At 31.2% G+C, this 14,244-nt stretch overlaps 2 protein-coding genes and 1 long non-coding RNA gene across 4 annotated transcripts; all 3 read right to left on the bottom strand.

Moving 5' to 3' along the window:
- Positions 1-443: 443 nt before the first annotated feature.
- LOC106331331 lies at positions 444-1,570 on the bottom strand. The gene is made up of 3 exons (XR_001267898.1): positions 1,257-1,570; positions 911-1,035; positions 444-834 (listed from the first exon to the last, which is right to left on the bottom strand). It is a non-coding gene; the product is annotated as an uncharacterized LOC106331331 (long non-coding RNA).
- Positions 1,571-2,612: 1,042 nt separating this feature from the next.
- On the bottom strand, positions 2,613-3,930 carry LOC106331330. 2 transcript variants are annotated; one of them, XM_013769657.1, is made up of 5 exons: positions 3,582-3,930; positions 3,320-3,499; positions 3,187-3,236; positions 2,897-2,983; positions 2,613-2,810 (listed from the first exon to the last, which is right to left on the bottom strand). In XM_013769657.1, the coding sequence occupies exons 2-5, from the start codon at positions 3,441-3,443 to the stop codon at positions 2,676-2,678; spliced, it is 396 nt and encodes a 131-aa protein (XP_013625111.1). In that variant the 5' UTR covers positions 3,444-3,499; positions 3,582-3,930; the 3' UTR covers positions 2,613-2,675. The 2 variants fall into 2 exon arrangements, with proteins under 2 accessions (XP_013625111.1, XP_013625112.1); XM_013769658.1 differs by having other exon boundaries at positions 3,593-3,930.
- On the bottom strand, positions 3,763-5,745 carry LOC106330359. The gene is made up of 8 exons (XM_013768837.1): positions 5,742-5,745; positions 5,455-5,621; positions 5,308-5,398; positions 4,904-4,985; positions 4,685-4,796; positions 4,418-4,575; positions 4,248-4,347; positions 3,763-3,930 (listed from the first exon to the last, which is right to left on the bottom strand). Exons 1-8 carry the CDS (start codon positions 5,743-5,745, stop codon positions 3,763-3,765), a joined length of 882 nt encoding a protein of 293 aa, XP_013624291.1.
- Between the last annotated feature and the right edge of the window lie 8,499 nt (positions 5,746-14,244).

Genomic DNA, 14,244 nt, shown 5'->3' with positions numbered 1-14,244 from the left:
CAATAGTGTTGATTAAAGATTCAGGGACAGGTATCTGATGGTCAGCTCCAAGGTTTTGATTAGCCTAACATTCGAGGGTAAAGAATGTGAGGTTAAATAACTTGGGGTGATATATAGTGCAATGGCAAGTTACCTCAAAGTACACTACGGGAAATGTGGGTATTAATAGCTGGCGTTAAACGCTATTAGTTTGTTTTAATAGTGTTCCTTAAAACGTTCTGACAGCGCCCGTTATCGTAGGTCCGACCCTTTTGATAGCGGATCTGTTGTATGTCATAGTTAACTACAAACGATAGCGTTAGTTTGTATGCAATTATTAATATATTTATAATAATGTGGTATAAATGTTATTGAAGCTCATTAATTTTATTTAACATATAGCAATTTGTTTATTAATTAATATCAGTTTCTTTTCTTTTTGTCAAGTACAAATAATATCGGTATAATTAAAAATGAAATTTTATTTATTCACTAAAATCAGTTTACAAATACAATCAATTTTACAAAACTAAACAAGTACATATAAAACAAAAACTAATTAAAACACATTAACCCAAAAACTAAACCTAAGCCGCCGCCTTCCTCAAGCTCGTTGTTTCACTTCAACCTTCCTCGAGGTTCATCTGTCTCTTCCACCTTCTTCAAGCTTCCCCAGTATCTGAAAAGTACACAGAAAAAGTGTTGCTAAATACAATGATTTGAGGACATATACCTATGCTTAAGATGGAAACCAATCAGTACAAGATTAACGAACAAGATAACTTATCTCAACACCCATACTTAAGCAATATTGTCTTCAAGTCTGCCGTAGAGCAATGTTTTATTTGTATAATCCTTCAAAGGCAATGAATCAGCAGACATAAGCAAAACTCTGAGAAGAAGAAAGTCTCAGTCTTTACTGTCACAATACCTTCAAAGGCTGCACTTGGCAATTCCAATGAGAGACTGCAACATTCGTGTGAGTCTAGACGGAGACGAGTTCGAGACATCTCCTCTGCAGAACATCAGCTCTTGCTCACGAGTCACGACCACCACCTTTACCAGGAACAAAAAAAAATACTGATAAGCTTTCATTGGATGAAAGAAGTAGGAATATGTAAACTTGGTCTTTCATTGAACCAAATTGGTCTCTAACTAAAATTGAAACAAGCAGAGCACCTTTCAAAGATCAAGCTGAGTCTCTTACGAGCATGTAGCAAACAAACACATGAAAATTACAGAATGATGAAAACAAATCAGACAAGCTAAAATAATACCTTGCAAACGCTGAGACATAGTTTTGGCAGAGTCATCCCTCTTGGTCCTGTATGCTCCACCAGAGACATAGAGTGAGAGGCAGAGAAGTGAACAGTGGTGGTTATGACGAGCGTGACGGTGGTGAAGACGAATCTGAGAAGCGATGGTGGTGGTGAAGAGCGATTGGGGATGGGAGAGATGATGATTGTGGTGATGGTAACGAGCAATTGGGGATGGGAGAGATGGCGATGGTGGTGGTGGTAACGAGCGATGGTGGTGGTGGCGACGACCGGCCGTGGCGACTTCTCCTTTATCATCTACGAACTCCATCTCTTCTCTCGTAGATCAGAAAAGATAATTAAAAAAACAAAGAAAAAAAGAATAATTAATCTCAAGCGTTGATTCAATATCATCCAAGGGTGCAGATGGTGATCCATGTCATAAACAAGTAAAACAATAGGAAGAAAGTGTGGGGATAGATACAAGAGTGATTTTGGGCCTTTGATTCAAATCAATCAATAGTTAAAAAAAACAATACAAATTGTCTTCTTATTTATTTATAGCTATTATACAAATGATTTAAGCTTTAAATACTTTGATATCATAATTGAAAATTTGAAGTCTAGATTTTGTATTTTAAATTTTAATTTATTTACAGAATTATAATTTATTAAAAAAGAAGATTTGATGTTTTATGATATATGTTAAAATGAGATATGTGGTTTAGGAGTTAGGGTGAAGATTTAGGATTCAGTATATGATTTGAATTTTAGAATATATTCAGAGTTTAATTTAAAATTTCTATTATAAGTTTGTAAATATTGTATTTATGATTTGTATGTAGAGTTTAAGTTTGGGGTATTAGGTATTAGATATAAAGTGTAGATTAAAGATCAATTTATTATGATTTAGGGATTGAAAGTTTTGAAAGTGTAGGAGTTAGAGTTGTATATAAAAGTTTGTGATTAAGATTTAAATTTGAAGTTTGTTAAATTTTTAAAATTTATATTGGAAGTTTATATTTAGTGGTATGTGTTTATGTTTGAAGTTAGGATTTAGGGTATAGAATTTGATGGAGATTTAAGGTTTACATTTAAGATTTTGAATGGAGTTTTTTTTTAATTAGATTTAAAGTTTAAGTTTAAATTTTGGATTTAAAATCTGAAAAAAATTATTTAGAGATTTTATTTAGTATTTAGAATATCATTTAACTTTGAATTTTAGGGTATTAGATTTAGAGTACTAGATGGGTCCGGTTTGAATTAGTATATTTATATCGAATTGTTTTTTTAAATAAAGTTTAAAAGTTTAAAATTTAGATTTTAGGATTATATATAGAGTTTAGGGGTTAAAATATATTTAGGGATTAGGGGTTAAAAAAAATTTAGATTCCAAAATGATTCAAAACACACAAAATCAAATACATGAAACACATGAACTCATTTTAAAATATAACAGATAAACTCGGTGATGAAATCTGGTATTGTTATCCTTGTTGCCATAGTGAAGTCTGCATAGAATCCATGACCAAGAGGCTCTTTTTCAGGACAGTCTTCAAGGTCCAGCCCTTCCATCTATATACATTAACACCATTGCTATGTTACACACAACAACACAATCACAAGCTTGTTCTTTGAGGTTGCAGAATAAAACTCCTTACCAGCCGAAACTCATCCATTGAAATGGGATTGTTATGCAGAGAAAGATTTTGCAGACTCTTGCAATCTTGCAGCAATCCATTTGGAATCTGAAAAAAAAAATGTATATGTTAAGAGATTGACAATGGTAAGCGGCATCACACCTCTTGCAGAACACAAACTTGTTAGGATCTCCTGTTCTACAGCAGACCTAAGGAATATGACGACTCTGTGTAAGCTAGTCAAACATTCCTAGACATTGGCAGTGCATAGAAAAATTCAAATGCAACAGAAGGAAACGAACTCAACTGACCTCACAAACACGGCACGAGGGACAACTCCATGAACTCCAATGAAACAAATCTGCAATTTACAGCACTTATAGACTTCAAAAGCCTTACCAAGCAAGAGAAAGTAGGACACAACAACGAATCAAATGAAAGCACCTATATGTTGAGCCCAAGACTTTACACAATTCTTATTGTACTTCTTGCCACAGCTTTTACTAGAAAGCATCCTCCTTGCTCTCTCACTTCCTTGGCTTTCTCCCAAGAAGCACGTTTTGCACATTACATTCACGCCGGCCTGAGCCAACTCCTCACCAACCTGATCGTTAGAGAGGAAAGCTGTACAAAGAAACAAACAAAACCGATTCTTTATATAATCAACAATGAACACTAGTCAACGCAATTGGTAAAGAAAGCTAACCACATTGACACCAGATTCAAATATCTGAGCGTAATCCTCAGCAGCCTCAACCGTAACGGCGGCTTGTCTCTGAAGAGAAACACGTTTCTTCTGCGCTGAAGCCTCCTCCGCCGCTTCATCAATGCTGCCATCTCCAACCCAGAAACCGTATGAGGAGCAGGAGCGACCTTGAGAACCCTAATCAGAGAGAGATGGCGATGGTGGTGACGAGCTGGTGGTGGTGGTGGTAAAGAGCGACGGTGTCAAAAGGAGTGTGGTGGTGAAGCTTCAGTCGACGGTGGCAAGAGATCAAATCTGAGAATTTGAGGAAGCCAAGCTGGTTGAATCTGAGACTTCTCTGGTTTTCTTCCTATGGAGAAGAAAGAAAAAAAGAAACAAATAAAAACTAAACTATTTTGTGTAAACTTAAATATTTTAATTAAAATTAAAGATATTTACATTTTGCCATAGCATTTAATTTTTGATCTGCAATGTTATTATTGCGTCTACACTTAACAAATTAACGCGGCTAAAAAACTTTATTTTCCCGCGATAACAAATATATCATTTTAAATTGATAAACACTATTAAAAAAAAAGTGTTGATATACAATAGGAGAACTGTCATAAACACTATAATCGGATGCTATTAATATCCACATTTCCTGTAGTGGTAGCTGTCAACTACTTCTGCTGCATGTTTCCCAGTTAACTCACGACCAGTATCACCAAGTAGGACGAAAACAGCCTGCTCGTTATTGTTGTACACAGAGATCTTCGCACGGTACCTGTTATTAAGAGAAATAAAACGTTAATTCCAGCCAAGGTTTAAGTGAGTATTGAGGATAGAGCTCATACTGTGGAACACCGGCTACATTATCGTTGCCACATTTAGGACACATCAAAGAAGTAGGACCTTTGATGGCCTTAGTATGGCAGCCACTGCAGGCAATATAATACCAAGCAGAGTCACGTCCAACATCATCAATGGTGGCTATGCACTCGAAAAAAGCTACCTGCAGTTGTGTTAAAGCAAGTGATCAAAATAACTAAGCATTTAGTTTTGACTGAAAAACATAGAGTAGCATTTTTTATTGTCTGAGAAATATAGAACTTTGATTTTACCTTCGCAGATTCATGCTTGATGTAGGCGTATATTTCCGCAATAGTCATTGTCTCAGCCTTAGTTACCACCTCCGCATTAACCAGCTCCTGAATCTCTGGTTTAGAACCCATCCTGCGAAAATTTAAAACTTTACTTTGTGAGACACTCCGGAGAAGGGCTATGTCTAAGTATCATTTGAATCTGACAAACGTACAACCGTTGACAAAACACAGACTAACCAGTTGAAGTAATCAATGGTTGGTTGAACATCATAGTTCATGAAACCCCGTGAGGATGACATTGAGCTGAGGGCAAGGGTACCTGTTGTCACATGTATAGTCATTACCAATAGCACCACGAAGCGAACATGAGTAACCAAACCCAATATGACGATCAACATAACATATTAAGCGTGGATCAAGTGGCTGCTCTAAGAGCACTTTATTTTGAATAGTTAGATGATTTACAATGAAGAGATGGAAAAGTCAACCTATATATCGCAGTCAGAGCTTTATAAAGTGAAAATAAGAGAAATACAAAAACTCTCCTAGGCTAGATAACGTCATAAGCAGAAGCAGAGACATTTTTGAGACCATGGTCAAATAAGTTTAATATTAAAGACCAAAGAAATGGAGATGATTACCTCCTAGACGTTTCGGGTTCACCGTGGTGACTAAAAGCACGGTTGGAGTGTTTTCATAGGCCATGAACTTTTTGAAAAATTCCGTTGCAGCCTAGTCCCAAAGGTACAGCTTCATAACAGGTCCCCTGTTAAAACGTCATTACTGACGGGGTAAGTGCAGTAAAGAAAGGTTGTGATTCTAATAGCAGGAAGCACATACTCATGTGATTGCAGATGAACCATAACACGCCGTGTGGTTGATATTTCTGTTTCGTCAAGGATGGGACGCTTAATTAGAGTCTGTCCATTGACCAGCTTCATGTGGCCAACAACATCTACAAAATGGTTCAACAAAAGTATAAGTTAGATGGCCAAAAATTAAATAGTATAATATTGTATCACCAACAAAAGCCAAGGTCGAAGGTTAATAAATTGTTATACTAAACTTCACAAACCCATTATTCAGTCATCGACAGGTCGCTCCTTTTCAGTATAAAAAGAAACCCAAACTTTTAAAGTTGAACTTATTACTTTATTTAAGAAATTTGAGACGGTTGCTTTCATTCGAGATTTTTGTATTGAACTAATTACTTTATTTGAATGCAGGAACAAAAGCTAAAAAATACATCCGATCATAAAACAATACAACTCAGAGATAATATGATATGAAATATTAGATGGCTTACCGTAAAGGTCACCTTTGAGGTCACAGTTAGCTTCAAAATCGTCGTGTGAATGGAACCGGAACCGGTCTTCGTCGATAGGGAGGGTATTGTCATCAAGAACAGACAGAGCAGACTTGTATGAGAATGAAACGGTTACACTGTGATCAGCACGGATGATAATGACTGGGCCACGGATGATGGAGGGTCCAATAGAGAAATTGTGAATTTTAAGCCCGATGGAAACGAAATGACATGGCGGTAGAAAGCATTTTTATTGGTTAATTTTTTAAACCAACGTGGACACTCTCTATGTGCAGCTTATTTTCCTTTTAGTATAGTTTAGATTAGTCAAAATTCAAACAATATATTATATTTTCTATTAGTGTTTATTTTTAACTAAAAATGAAAGCAAATGATGTTGCAATGGAGCATATCTACTTTCTGGTGGCTTTTTTTGTGAATTTACTAGTTAAGAAAAGACACACACACATATATATATGATTTCCAGTTAAACAGTTTGCATTTTGAATTTTAAAAATGCGTGTGTAAAGGTCAAATAAAGAGGAAACTCTTGGTGCCATTGACTGAAATATATGAAAACTAATCAATTAGCTGAGAAGTTAAGATTTGGTGGACTACTGCTCCGGAAAGAAAAAGCGGATCGGATGGTGAAGATTTAGTAAACCAAACGGCTAGAATAGAATAAGTGTGGATCCAGTGTATCTACCGGTAAGAGTGGATAAAACAGATAAAATAGTTTAAAATATATATTTGAAATGTAAAAATGGATAAAAATTGGTTCAAATTGGTTCAAATTGGTTGAAAACAGTGTACAAATTTATAATTATTTATATAAGATTTAAATTAATATATAGTTTGAATTATTTAATATATTTATAATAGTATGTATAGACAACATATTTCTAATTACATTTATAAAAATTTATTTGGAATAAAATAATTATTGCCCATCATAAATTTATATATACAGTATATAGTTATTTTTATAATTGGAAACATTCACATCATCACATGTGCCAAAATGAACATTGCAGACTCCATCGTTGAGACATTCAAAGATATAATCGAAGCCCCTCTTGCAAGGTTGACTCTGGTCAAAGTCTTGTGGGTGATAACTTCGAATTTCTCATTTGCCCCTCTTGATTCTGCTCCAAGATCTTCTCCATCATTCACATCAACATGATAGCTTTAACGATAAAACAATGCTCAAAGGAAAAACAAGGCAACTGTTTGTTCTAAAACAAAAATTTGTTGGTTGGTAAAAGGTTTTCAACCCGAATGATACAAGCCCGTTAAATTCAAAACAAAGCTCAATGCAACAGATATGTATTTTGTATAAACTGCAATATACAGTATATTGTATGTTTTAAACATTTGGATCAATTATGTGTTGACAATAATTATTAGTAAGATATCATCATATCAATTACAATTGTTGGTAAGATTAAATACGTGTAGGTTTTTTTTTTGTTCAAACCAAATACGTTTAGTTATATATTGATTTTTTAAAAATTTCTTTAGCTTAAACATGGAAAGACTTTTAAGAAGTGAATATGATGGCACAGTTTAATTATTATTGCTTTTTTAGTTAATAAACGCTCTAAACCGGCCAAATGGTTTATTGGTTATATAAAAATTTAATCTGAAAAAGAAATTGGATTAAACTGGACACAAGCTGTAAAAACCCTAGAGAGGTTAATTTTGATCGTTCCAAAATCGCCGCCGCCACTCTTGTCTGTAGCTAAGAGATGTCAAACTTTAATCAGTACGAATCCTTTTGGAAATGAAACCAAAAAAAAATTTATGCGGGCCAGTCTCTTATGGCCAAAATATACAATATCGTACTAATCGGATAATAAGGAATTGAACATGGGCTCGACAAATCCCAACAATTAATATCAAAGTTAGGTTGACAAGAAATCTGCAAGAAGACCAAAATACCCTTTCGAATATGAATGATACCCTTTGAGATATGAACGGTATCCTTCGAGATATGAACGTTTAAGTCCATGAGGACGTGTATTAAACAACAAACCCAAGCAATGTGAGACGAACTTGGAACGACAAATTCGAAAGATGGAGAGTCCTCTTCAATCAAGTGTCCGATGATAAATTCAACAAATTACACTGTATGGGCCATCAAAATGAAATTTTTGCTCAAAGTCCATATATAAAATTCAGGGTATCATAGGAACAGCAACGAAAGAAGATGAGAAAACGTTTTTGCAATAGCCTTACTGTTTCAAGCTTAATCCAACATCATAAGCAAAATAAGATTACAAGAAATTTAGGGGGGCTTATTGGGGTTGGGGTTTGAGAAGGTTTTGAGGATTTTAAAATGTAGTGGAATTTAGAGAGTTTGGTTAAATTCAAAGATTTTGATGGAGATTTAAAAGGGGAATTTGGTAAGATTTGGTAAGATCTTTCTTAAATATTTTAATAATAATTTTCATCATTAAACTACAAAAAAGCCGTAATTGGTTGTTGATACCACTCAAATTACCCTAAGGAGTGAATTACTCTCTCAAATAAGAGGTTCAGTTGCAGTACTTAGGGATCGAATCCACATATATGTGTATGTATATATTATATATACGTATGTAATTGTGAGGTTCTTAGCTTTACGAGAAACCCAACCGAAAGTTTCTTAAATTAAGTAGATTCTAAATTCGAGTGAAATTTCACAATTTTTATAACTAATTTAAAAGGGATGGAATTTTAAACTGTTGAAGATATATTTCATTTAAAAGTGGATATGTATATAGATTTTCTTTTGTTAAACTCTTTAAAGGATCTTCATATATAGTTGTAAATACAAAGAGAAGAGAAAGAAAGCAATGCCAAACCAACATCACATTGCCATGTTTAGATTCATATCCGGATATCAAGCAAAATCTCACATTGGAAATTTAGATAAAGAGTGTCTAATATATAAAGAGATGTCAAACTTTAATTAGTACGAAGCCTTTTGGAAAAGAAACCAAAAGAAAATTCATGCGGGCCAGCCTCTTATGGCCAAAATGTACAATATCGTACTAATCGGATAATAAGGAATTGAACATGGGCTCGGCAAATCCCAACAATTAATATCAAAGTTAGGTTGACGAAAAATATGCAAGAAGACCAAAATACCCTTCGGAATATGAACGGTACCCTTCGAGAAATGAACGGTATCCTTCGAGATATGAACGTTTAAGTCCATGAGGACGTGTATTAAACAACAAACCCAAGCAATGTGAGACGAACTTGGAACGACAAATTCGAAAGATGGAGAGTCCTCTTCAATCAAGTGTCCGATGATAAATTCAACAAATTACACTGTATGGGCCATCAAAATGAAAATTTTGCTCAAAGTCCATATATAAAGTTCGGGGTATCATAGGAACAGCAACAGAAGAAGATGAGAAAACGTTTTTGCAATAGCCTTACTGTTTCAAGCTTAATCCAACATCATAAGCAAAATAAGATTACAAGAAATTTAGGGGGGCTTATTGGGGTTGGGGTTTGAGAAGGTTTTGAGGATTTTAAAATGTAGTGGAATTTAGAGAGTTTTGTTGAATTCAAAGATTTTGACGGAGATTTAAAAGGGGAATTTGGTAAGATTTGGTAAGATCTTTCTTAAATATTTTAATAATAATTTTCATCATTAAACTACAACAAAAAACCGTAATTGGTTGTTGATACCACTCAAATTACCCTAAGGAGTGAATTACTCTCTCAAATAAGAGGTTCAGTTGCAGTACTTAGGGATCGAATCCACAAGGAGTTAGAGAACCTATTAAATCTAGTCAGGTTATTAATTCTAAGTGTTTGTTGTTTTATGGTTTTAAAGTAAATAGCAATCCTAATTGAGAAAGGCTATTGCTCAACTAACAAGATGATTGGGGGTGTAACTTTATTTGAAGATATTAGATGACCTGAGGGAAAGAGATCTCATGAACTCAAGACAACACAATTATATTATTCTACTTGTAAAGACAAAGAGAGGGGATCAACGACGTGCTGCTGAGTACTTTACGGATCAAGTACAGCCATGTATTTGATCAGACCAAAGTTCTTCTCTCAAGACATCTCAACGAGAAGACGAGTTGTAGAGACGTTATCCTTACGTCACGATGATACGCATCCATGATTGATGAAGGCCGAGAGCCCTTCATACGATCTCCGATCTAGTATAACCAGCCCGCCCGAGTCCTTAAGGACTCATCAAACATTCATAAACGATGCTTGACTCATGTAGATTCTATGGAAATTCCTAGCAGTTAGCAAGGCTAGAACAAGCATTAAGAACAAGCATTAAGAACAATCAATCAATGAATATCACTACTAAGCAATTCTATAGTTGGGGCTAATCCCTCTAACCTATTTGAACCTTGAATCTAACAAGTAAACTACTCAGACATAGCTAAGCAATTCATGACACAAAATATAGATAAAAACTGCATAGAATAGAATAGATGAATCAATGGAGTTCCAATAACGAATCTCTCTATAATCTTCTCTCCTAAAACTCTATCTCTCTCTCTCTCTCTTGCTGAAAGTAATAATACAATGATGGTAAAAAACTCTCTTTGCCTCCTAACACTTAGGCAAGTATATAACTATTAGGTTAAAAAATCGTCAGGGGTAATCTTGTAATTTGGTGAAGCCTTGGGTTTAAAGTCGGCTGGAACCAAGTCGCGCGTTCCGCGTCTTGACATCGATCGATGGTACAGGATGTACATCGATCGATCATAATCTTCAATTGTCGAGGCTTCTCTTCTGTATCGATCGACGGCACTGGGTGTGCAGCGATCGATTGCTTCTTCTGCATATCGACCTCTAATGGTCAGCTCGGATGAAATCTCTTTTAAGCTCCTAAATGCTCCATAATCATCACTTTACTCCAAAATATTCCTGAACCTGAAAACATACCTAATAGGATAGAATATATAATATATAGATAGTAAAACACTTATATACCATGGATGAAAATGGGTCAAATCCATGGTATATCAATTGTTATATAGAAGTATATCTACGTCCGATTAAGAGTTCTTTTTTCTTGTTCTACATTTTCTTAACTGTGGTTCTTCGTTCTCATTAACTGCTTGATCCATGACAGAAGAATCTGAAATTTAAAACACATTGTCATTTCTTTAAGATAATATTAATAACAAAACATGACAATTAAACTGCAAAAACAAAATTGTAGCAATACAATGAAAATTGAGAAAGAAGCTTGGGTGCAAGTCTCGTGACTCTATAATACAGTAATAACTAATATTTTTTCTCCTACAATTTGTTAGATAGTAACGATTGGAAGAGGCATAGCACCAAGACTGATTATTTTCAAACTTGTATAAGAACTCTGAAATGTGAAATACTGAACAAAAAACAAATTGAACTTGCTAATACATATACACCTACTTTGTATAAAAACTACAGAAGTCTCACGTTTTGATTTCTGTCGGTGGCTCACTATGCTACCATAGAAAACCGGGCTGTGTTTGACAATTCATTCTGACCCTAACATTTGATTTGATTCTTCGACGTAAAAGATGAAATAATTGTTTTTTTTTAATTTTATCTCTTTATGTAGTATTTGATTCTATTGAATTTACAGGGTAAATGATAGTTTTTAATCTATACTAATAAAATAGACTTTTTGAAATTTTATACAGCGTTTACATCAGCGAAAAATAATTCTTCTAAACGATGACAAGTGTCATTATTACAAAGTAAATATACATATAAAAAAAAATAATAAGTAAATATACAATATAAAAAATAGAAATATTACATTAAACAATAATAAGTAAATATATAATATAAGGAAAATAAATAATAAGTAGTTATTATAATAAACCTTTTGAGATTTTATATTACATTTTTGAGGCACCATAGAACGTCCACATCATCAAAAAATACTTCTTTCGAAAATGACATGTGACATTTTTACTAAAAAAAGAAAAAATAATAAAAAGTAAATATACATATAAGAAAAAATAAATAATAAGTAAATATATAATATAATAAATAGAAATATTACATTAGACAATATTAAGTAAATATACAATATAAGAAATATATATATTACATTAAACAATAATAAGTAAATATACAATATAAGAAAAAATAAATAATAAGTAAATATACAATATAAGAAATTGAAATATTATATTAAACATCTATCTGAAAAATGTATAGTAAAATAGATAATAACTAAATACACAATATAAAAAATAGAAATATTATATTAAACATTTATCGTAATATTAGAATAAGTAAATATAAAATGTAAGAAAAATAAATAATAAGTAAACATAGTATATAAGAAATAAAAATATTACATTAAATATATATTGTAATATTATTATTGATATAAAAAAAAATAAATTTAAAATAAATAAATACTCTCTATTTTTCATTATAAGTGTTGTTTTAGGTTCCGGCACACGGATTAAGGAAACAATTAATTTTGTATATTTTCTATAAAAAAAATACTATTACCTATACACTTGATCATATTTCAACCAATAGAAAAATAAACTTTGCATAAAACTAATAAATTTTGCATTGAAAATCGAAAACGACACTTATTTTGTAACGAAAAAAATTCTCTAAAACGACACTTAATATGAAACGGAAGGAGTATACAAAAGAAAAAAAGAAAAACATTAAGTAAATATACAATATAAAAAATAAAAAAACTAGATTAAACATATATCTAAAAAATGTATAGTTAAATAAATAATAACTAAATATACAATATAAAATAATTACATTAAACATCTATTATAATATTAGAATAAGCAAATATATACAATATAAGAAGAAATAAATAATAAGTAAATATACAATAAAACAAATAGAAATTTTACATATTATAATAAGTAAATATTAAATATAAGAAAAATAATAATATGTAAATATAATTTATAAGAAATAAAAATATTACGTTAAATATATATCGTAATATTATCATTGATATAAAAACAAGAAATTTAGAATAAGTAAATATACAAAATCTATACTAATAAAAGGGACCTTTTGAGGCTCCGTAGAGCGTCCACATCAGCGAAAAAAATTCTCCCGAAATATGACATGTGACATTATTATTTAAAAAATAGAAAATAAATAATAAGTAAATTTGAAATATAAGAAAAAATATATAATAAGTAAATAAACAATATAAGAAATAGAAACATTGCATTAAACAATAATAAATAAATATACAATATAAAGAAAAATAAATAATTAGTAAATATACAATATAATAAATAGAAATATTACATTAAACATCTATCATAATATTATCATTTGATATAAAAACAAAAAAAAATTAGAATAAGTAAATATACAATTGAGAAATGGAAAACTAAATTAAACATCTATAAAATAATAACTAAATACAAATATAAGAAATCGAAATATTATACTAAAAATTATCTTATTAATAGAATAAGTAAATATAAAAGATACGAAAAATAAATAATAAGTAAATATAGTATATAAGAAATAAAAATATTACATTAAATATATATCGTAATATTATCATTGATATAAAAATAAAAAAATAAGAAAAGATAAACATTAAGTAAATACACAATATAAAAAATGGTAAAACTATACTAATAAAATGAACATTTTGAGACTCCATAGAGCGTCCACATCAGCGAAACAAATTCTCCCAAAATATGACATGTGGCATTATTATTTAAAAAATAGAAAATAAATAATAAGTAAATTTGCAATATAAGGAAAAATATATAATAAGTAAATAAACAAAATAAGAAATAGAAACATTGCATTAAAAAATAATAAGTAAATATACAATATAAAGAAAAATAAATAATAATTAAACATCTATCATAATATTATCATTTGATATAAAAACAAAAAAAAATTAGAATAAGTAAATATACAATTGAGAAATGAAAAACTAAATTAAACATCTATAAAATAATAACTACACTATACTAATAAAATGGACCTTTTGAGACTCCATAAAGCGTCCACATCAGTGAAAAAAATTCTTCCAAAATATGACATGTGGCATTATTATTTAAAAAATAGAAAATAAATAATAAGTAAATTTGTAATATAAGGAAAAATATATAATTAGTAAATAAACAATATGAGAAATAGAAACATTGCATTAAACAATAATAAATAAATATACAATATAAAGAAAAATAAATAATAAGTAAATATACAATATAATAAATAAAAATATTACATTAAATATATATCGTAATATTATCATTGATATAAAAATAAAAAATAAGAA

Source organism: Brassica oleracea, chromosome C3, assembly GCF_000695525.1.
Source record: "Brassica oleracea var. oleracea cultivar TO1000 chromosome C3, BOL, whole genome shotgun sequence".
Taxonomy (NCBI): Eukaryota; Viridiplantae; Streptophyta; class Magnoliopsida; order Brassicales; family Brassicaceae; genus Brassica; species Brassica oleracea.
Note: the sequence above shows the minus strand (reverse complement) of the source record. Positions and strands in the feature narration are given on the sequence as shown.

Excerpts from the sequence above, each read along its gene's own strand:
- LOC106330359 (XM_013768837.1), bottom strand. Across the intron at positions 4,797-4,903 it reads ACCATTGATTACTTCAACTG|GATGGGTTCTAAACCAGAGA; the intron begins GTTAGTCTGTGT and ends AAATTTTCGCAG. Across the intron at positions 3,931-4,247 it reads CTGGGAAACATGCAGCAGAA|GAAGAAAACCAGAGAAGTCT; the intron begins GTAGTTGACAGC and ends TCTTCTCCATAG.
- LOC106331330 (XM_013769657.1), bottom strand. The coding sequence starts at position 3,443 with ATGTGCAAAACGTGCTTCTTGGGAGAAAGCCAAGGAAGTGAGAGAGCA. Across the intron at positions 3,237-3,319 it reads GTCTTGGGCTCAACATATAG|ATTTGTTTCATTGGAGTTCA; the intron begins GTGCTTTCATTT and ends TGTAAATTGCAG. Across the intron at positions 2,811-2,896 it reads CAATGGATGAGTTTCGGCTG|ATGGAAGGGCTGGACCTTGA; the intron begins GTAAGGAGTTTT and ends TAATGTATATAG.